Source organism: Dicentrarchus labrax, unplaced genomic scaffold (assembly GCF_905237075.1).
Source record: "Dicentrarchus labrax unplaced genomic scaffold, dlabrax2021, whole genome shotgun sequence".
Taxonomy (NCBI): domain Eukaryota; kingdom Metazoa; phylum Chordata; class Actinopteri; family Moronidae; genus Dicentrarchus; species Dicentrarchus labrax.
In genome coordinates this window covers 33,139,343-33,146,874 of record NW_026136721.1, presented here as the reverse complement: position 1 = coordinate 33,146,874, position 7,532 = coordinate 33,139,343, and the positions used below count along the sequence as shown (strand labels likewise).

General features: G+C 37.8%; 1 protein-coding gene across 2 annotated transcripts; it reads left to right on the top strand.

The window, feature by feature from the left end:
* Positions 1–903: 903 nt before the first annotated feature.
* Positions 904–6,735, top strand: LOC127354489 (GRB2-related adapter protein 2-like). Of its 2 annotated transcripts, none has more exons than XM_051384416.1 (7): positions 904–1,046; positions 1,640–1,727; positions 3,239–3,330; positions 3,646–3,768; positions 5,441–5,603; positions 5,769–5,840; positions 6,054–6,735. In XM_051384416.1, the coding sequence occupies exons 2-7, from the start codon at positions 1,650–1,652 to the stop codon at positions 6,237–6,239; spliced, it is 714 nt and encodes a 237-aa protein (XP_051240376.1). In that variant the 5' UTR covers positions 904–1,046; positions 1,640–1,649; the 3' UTR covers positions 6,240–6,735. The 2 variants fall into 2 exon arrangements, with proteins under 2 accessions (XP_051240376.1, XP_051240375.1); XM_051384415.1 differs by having other exon boundaries at positions 5,766–5,840.
* Positions 6,736–7,532: the final 797 nt, after the last annotated feature.

The following is a 7,532-nucleotide window of genomic DNA, read 5'->3' as shown; positions in this document are numbered from 1 at the left end:
AATTTACCCCAGTGAAATACCTAAGGGCCAATGAAACCTGAATTGAATAAAAGGACATTAAAAACAAAAACCTTAATTAATTTCCTGTTATGTCCCTATGTATCCATGAGACTGGGAGAAGTTTGTGTCAATGATAAACTTAATTGCAGAATCTTAATGACTAATACTCTGCTTTTCCCTGTAGTTTGCTGTCACCATGTGGCAAATATAAGCACTACAGCAATGTCTAACCCTTACACTGACATTCACACATCCTACCACCTGTTTGACAACCTACTGTAGGCTCAGTTTCGTAAGGTACGCGAGGTTCAAGCGAGGTGATGAATAATTCACACATACATAGATGCATAATAATTTTACTTACTAGTCTGACTAAAGAGTGTTTAACTAACTCAGAGTTAATATTTAAATATAAGTAGTAAGTATAAGTACTTCCTCAGCCCCAGATGTTCTTAGGCTCATATACTTTAAGCTTAATGCTAATGTTACTTAGCATTCTATATTATGTGTACAACTCCATATAAGCACAAATATTAGTATTCTAATGGTTTAACATTCCCATTTGTATGTTACACATGTAAAGAACTACTGGATGGTACGTGCTGATGTTGTTAGCATTTTATCCTACAGCTGTAATGACCATACAGCGAAAGAACTATGTCATTCATTTTAGATTGAGAAATTGTGAGTTTATTCTTGAACAATATTTAAAAAAAAAAACTAAATCAACTTTCTAGAGCCTTCAGCTTTGTTTTCTAAGCTGCCAGTCATGCAGTCACTTTAGACCTAAATATGACATAATGTATTGTTTCATACACACTAGTGCAGTGCATGCTAGTTATGACCTTTTTGTGCATGTCTTTGCACCTGAGTCTATTTCTATTTCAGTTGTTCAGAGTTCCTGTGACTGTGTGCAAGTGGTCAGTAGCAGCAGAAAGTGTTAGCTGCAGTCTGACTGTGCTTCCTGTGAGCCCACAGCAGGAGTTTGTCACTTCTCTTTGTAAACTCTACGATCTCAGCTCTGCAGGGAGAACAACACATACATGGTGAGTAACACAATGTTTCTGTCTCTTCCATGAGGCACAAACAGCAACCGATTGTCATTTTGAATTATGGTTTGTTAGCCTGCAGTTTTCTGAGCTGTCAATACAGACTTTCCTCTTACTGCACTGAAGGTGCAACGTACTGGATCCAATTCTACTTCTCATGAAATAAACTCCAGGTGAAGCTTGTGATAGCTTATTGGTTCTGAATCTGTCAAATCAATTTCTTTAACGTGTTGAAGAAAAATGAAAGATTGAAGACTTTATTTGTGGTGCTTTTGGACTGCAGATATCAGAAATGTGTTCCTGTGGATTTTAGATTTCTAGGTTACAGATAGAACTGCTGTTCCCTTTAATGCCTGTATTTTTACATGTAATTAGGACCTGCATCACATTTAAAAAAACATATATACAATTTATATGTACAGACATATATACGTACAGCTATAGGCTGTAAGCATGTCAGCTTATTGGCTACTTTCTAAGGTTAATAAAACTAGAAATGTACTAGTTAAGTAAAATAAATGCTTGTTCAGCTTTACCATTTGTAAATGTACACATACATTTGTACCTTTTATGTGATTTACCTCTTTTAGACGCTTGAACATGGAGGCTACAGCCAAGTATGACTATAAAGCCACAGCCGATGATGAACTCAGCTTCAAGAAGGGAGAGCAATTGAAGGTTAAGGAACATACACACACATGCTATACAACACACTCACACCAAACACTCACTCCATCTTATTTCCAACTTTGTAGTGTAGTGGAATACACAATATCAAGTTATAAATAGCTTTCAATATGGAAAACATTCAAATAGCAGACCGCTGATAAGGAGCTGGCGGACGTTCTATGCAAATCGGTGTCACCTAGATAAGTTCAATTTCACTGTTACTGCAGTGCAACCTGTATGTGTTTTGGGGCTTCTATTACAAAATGTAAAAAAGAAAAGTAAGTGTAAGTAAATATTAATGCATTGACCACGCAGCTCCAATTACAGCAGTTAAAGTATTAATAGTAACAATATTCAATCAAGAATGCAAACAGTTTTCACTGCTCTAGTCCAGCAACCAGAGATCAACAAGTTCTGTGTTTGCACATGGTCGAAGCTTGTGACTCTCACACCGAAACCACTAATTGACATTAGTGTTGCTCTTAAGTCACAGTGATATTTATAAAACTTCTCCTTCACTCTTAATCCCTGATTCAATAATTAACTGTTTAATAGTACTTATTAGGGCAAGGTTAAAAACAATTAAATCATTATTATTAAACAAATAAGATAATTGAAAATGGAAAAATTCTAGTCTTTTCATTTCAGGTGCCCATAAATCTCATTGTGCCTTTCATTCAAACGTATACACTAACGTAACTTCATAGTACGTAGCTTCTATCAATTAGAGTAAATAAATATGTGCAATAATTGAAAGAAAGTGCAACATAAAAGAGAAAGGGATCAAATGCAAACAAGGCATTCAGCCTCCACAAAACCCTAAGACACAAACCAACTACACACACACACACACACACACACACACACACACACACACACACACACAAACATACCCACACCCACAGTAGCTAATTATAAACATGAGAAAAATCTGTTTCACTTTGCACAGCACCAAAGTAACTACTGGTAGTAAATGGAGGAAGCCAATCAGCTGATATACAAGGAGGACTGGTTGTCTCTATTTTTAGTACCACTGTGTCCACACCAAATCTACAGAGTGTCAAAAACTGTCAGGTACCAGCAGTTAGCATTGACAGGTCTTACATATGTAATCCATAATCCTTACCTACATATTCTTTGATCAGATATTTCCTGAAGTCCTATCTTTGCCAAAATTACTAATTGATTTCGCCAAAAGTCGTCTATGGCTTCTTGTGTTAGGACGATAGTAAACACTGCTGTTTATTGTGTACCATATTGTTACACATATGCTTATATTCCTCCAGGTACCCTACAGCTCTGGAAAAAAATAATAGTTATTTTGTATAGTGGCCAGCCCTTTAAATCAGATCAGAAAATTATTACCTTGACATTGCAGAAAAAGTTCAAACTGCAGCACAAAAGGTGACCCATTTAATTTCTGCTGTACCTCCAAACCAGTATTATGTAAAGACTGCTGTGGAGCATATTCAGCTCGATGCAAACTGGTCTTATGTAATTGTGTCTCATGTCTTTGTCAGATTCTGCAGACCTCTGGAAACTGGTACAAGGCAGAACTCAATGGAGTTGAGGGGTTTGTACCCCAAAACTTCATCAACATGCATCTGCCCAGGTAAAACTCACATAGAGCCAAAGAGAAACGTATGCAGATATACGGTAGATTGTCTATTTTTTTAATTACATAGAAGGATGGGATGAAGTTATCTTCACATTAGAGGGAACAACATGAATGAGGAAACTGTTTGTAAACCAAAAAGTGTAATGTTATTGCCTAAGTTTGAAATTTTAGATGAAATGCTAAGATTGAGACTCTGTAGAAATGGAAAGAGAGTCATCACGTCACACTAAAAAATACATGAATAGTAACTGAACTGGTTTTGCTATCTTATGAAAGCTCTGTCATTTTCTGCCTCCTCTGTTATTCCAGCTGGTACCAGGAAGACTCCACTCGCAGTGATGCCCAGCAGAAGCTGATGTCAGAGCCTGTGGGGGCCTTTCTCATTCGGGGAAGCCAAACTGCAACCCTGGGTAACTTCTCCATCTCTGTCAGGTATGCTCATTATGTGTTTAGATCTGTATGTACAGCTAGCAAGAGTTAATATATGGTTTCTATTTTCCAACTAGCTCAGATTTGTGTAATCGGAGTGATCTAGGGACTGCGATCAGCTAAAGAAAAAGCTTTTACGGTTTTGGTTGATGCCCGTTTTCATTTCACTTTTCCAATATATTTTCATTTTCTTTTGTGTTTGAGGCCTGTCAGTCTTATTTTTTTTCAGCCACCAGTTCCCTCCTCCCATCTCTCTTCTGTCTTCTCTCTATTCTGTGTCACCATCACATCAGTGTGGGCTAGAACAAGCCACAATTAGTTATTGCTTTTGCACATTTAATTTTTTTTTTCTATTAATAACTATTTGGCCACACCACTTCCTCCAGCAGATGCACATGTTCTCTGAGAAACTTTACCGCTTGCAATAGTGTCACATCAATTGTGGGACGTCATAACCAAGATTAGCTAAGGCTCCTCATAGTACCTGAATGCACCTTGTAACCGATCTTGACTGAAATTATAGAAATGTAGATAAGTCTACAGATTCAGTGACACTCACCCAGGAGCACATGGTTAACATCACGATATAGGAAGACCGTCCAATCCGTACAAATGTGACACTCTGTAACGAGCAAGACAAGCAATCGAAACTCTGTATACTGCAAAACTGACATAAAATTTGAATTTAAAAAAAATACTTTACAAGACTTTATGGGATTTGATAACATCTCAACTAATAGGCCTTATACAGCCTTTTTCATGTCAGTGTTATAGATGCATCCAAATGTGGGACATCAAACTTTTAAAACTGGTAGTGAGGAGGATAAATGAGAATGAAGAGATGTGGAGAAGTGTGTGAGGAAGACACGCTTTGTAATATTGTCTCTGCTGTAAAGTTTTAATAATATCATGTAGCAGCAATACTATGCTCTATTCTTTAGAATGACAGCAATCAGTAGATTTTGCTTTCGCTTCCAGTTTCAAAACTAGTCAGGATTTTTTAAACTCTGAACCCATCCTTGTGAACCCCTTCCTGTTTAGCCGAACAGAAAGGCGAGATCAAAATGTTTAAATGAGTAAATCAACGACTGATATTGTTAAATCCATTACATGTGGCATTTTGTTGGCAACTGGTATAAGTGGCATAATACATATTCCATTGAATACTCTATGACGTTGGTGCAATATGGCAGACCCAATCTTACACAAAACTTTTGAGTGACTGATGTAACAGTTCATGTTAAGTTTACTGTAACATCTGTTTTAATTTTTGAGGATGAAAAAGTGTCAGGGCAGTGGTGTCTTCTTTTGTGTGCTTTTTCTTGTCTTTCCTTCCTCCCTCAATATCTCTCCCTCATCTCAATCTCTCACAGCTTTTGTTAAATGTATTTCTATCAGAGCGCCTTGATGTGCATCCATTTCTCCCTTTACATTTTGTTCTTATTCATCTAATTTGTCTCCTTCTGTCTCTGGTAGGATTGTTTGTTCAGGAATAAGAGATTCACAAGCTCTAAAAGCCTTTTGAGAAAATACATACAAACCTCAAATTATACACGCTTTAAAAAGAAGCCAGTCAGTGATAAGCAGAGACAGAATTTATAAATATTGTGCTGTTCTCTATATTACATAAGAAAATCAAAAATAAAGCATTCTCTGTATTTTCACTCCACTGTAGACATGCAGCAGATGTGCAGCACTTCAAGGTGATGCGGGACAGCAGAGGGCAGTATTATCTCTGGTCACAGAAGTTCCCTTCTCTCAACCAGCTGGTGGAATATTACAAAAAGAATTCTATCTCCAAACATTGTCCGATATTCCTACAAGAGATGGAACAACAGGTAGGAAACCTACTCATAGAAACATATGTAAGACAGGTCCACTCACTGCAATGTGTTTGTAGTTCAAGTACAGTGGTAGTATTTAACATTTTCAAATTAAAAGCTTTTATTTGAATGAGAGGTTAAAAAAATAACTTAAATTATGACATTTCGGTCTCCCAGCAGCAAAGACACGTCTTTCCACCTCTCCCCACTCCTCCGCTCACCGACCTCCCACCCATACCTGCGCCGCGAAAGGTACTCAACAGTACTGTATGTATGTGTGTTTGTTTTTCTGTGCATACCCTGCTGGTCTAGAAATCTCAGCAAACAAGAAATGGGAAGTTGAAACGTAACGCAGCTCCAATATTGTAGACCCACAAAAAGATTTTTGGTCCTGTAAAGTTCAGCGACACTTGGTTCGTGGTCAGTCTGTGTGTCATCCTGTACGTCCTCCTCCTCTGTGCGCAGCGTAAAGCCTCCTCCACGCTGAAGGTCAGAGCTCTGTACAGTTTCCATGCTGAAGAGATGGATGAGCTGGAGTTCAGTGCTGGCGATATCATTAAGGTCCTGGACTGCTCCGATCCGGCCTGGTGGAGAGGCGAGCTGAGGGACAAGACAGGCCTGTTCCCCACCAACTACACCAAACCCATCTGAGAGGATCACAAACAGGCAAATGCATGTAATAGTACATTAACTGTGCCATATGACTAATGCAAATTCTTGAAACTGTACCCTGAACTTACAGAAAGTCACAACCCTAAACTATCAGCAGTGTTGAGTGTCCTGTGACGGAAAGTGTCAGCTGCCTAGAATAAAAATGAAGACTAACTTGTTGGTTTAGACAACACATGGATCTCTGTTTCTCGTCATGGCAAACTTACTGTTAAAGACATAGCTCATCACGTAAGGAGTTCACCTTGAGGTCAATATATGTACATGTCTGCTTTTACAATGTGACTGATGCTGAACACAAATAAGTTGAACCGATTACACGGTCATGTACTGTAGTTACCTGTTAGATCACACATCTCCCCTTTATTTTGCAGAATTTGGTCTGAATGTTTGATAAAAATGTAACCTACAATATACAAGACATTTATTTTCAAAATGTTTTATTTTTAATAAAAAAAAACAATGATGACCATCATTATTGAGAGTTGATAATACTTAATACTCAGGAAAAACATTCATATATTATCCATATCCATCCTATCCAAATATATGGATCCAGCAACTTCCTGTCTTTGGTCCTATAAACTGCATGCAACATAATTTAATAATCACAGCTCCATATTATATTATTGTTATTAAGGAACCTTTGAAGTTGTAGTTGATTGCTCGGCCACCATAGACAGAAATGTTCAGCAAATTCTGTTGTAAACCATCAAACTAAATTTGTGTATTGTGATCATGTCTGCAAAGGTATACAAGTTTTCTTCTTAAAAACTGAAAAGTGAACAATAGAAGCAAAGGCTTGTGTATACAGTGTGACACATTTAGAGCTCAGTATGTACAGTGTCATTAATGCTTATTTATGCTGAACACACGGGTATTAGTTTATATACACACCCTCAAGAGTGAAAAATGCAAATTTACATTTCATGATTCAGATGGAGTTTAGAGTGTATACCCTTCAAAGCACAGAGACGGTATTCAGAGTATAACACAGAGGGGTTGTAAACATTTGTGAAACTGAGCCTATGATTTCCCATTCACCTCGCAAAGGCATATGACACAGCGTATCTTGTTTGGCCTACACAGAAGTTTGCTCTTTGCTCAGTTTATCACCTGGGCTGGTCTGTTGCTGCAGCATTAACAAAGCCTAGAAGGGAAAGAGGAGTTCCTAAGAGCCCTTCATGTTTCCACAGAACCAGCCCTTTTCAAGTAAAGGACTGCTGCATTCAAGTTCCATCTGTAAGTCTATCATTCTGATTGGAAATCTCAAAT

Coding starts and splice junctions, on each gene's coding strand:
- LOC127354489 (XM_051384415.1), top strand. CDS start 1,650: ATGGAGGCTACAGCCAAGTATGACTATAAAGCCACAGCCGATGATGAA. Junction 5,604..5,765: donor TACAAGAGATGGAACAACAG/GTAGGAAACCTA, acceptor TCGGTCTCCCAG/CAGCAAAGACACGTCTTTCC. Junction 5,841..6,053: donor CCATACCTGCGCCGCGAAAG/GTACTCAACAGT, acceptor CTCTGTGCGCAG/CGTAAAGCCTCCTCCACGCT.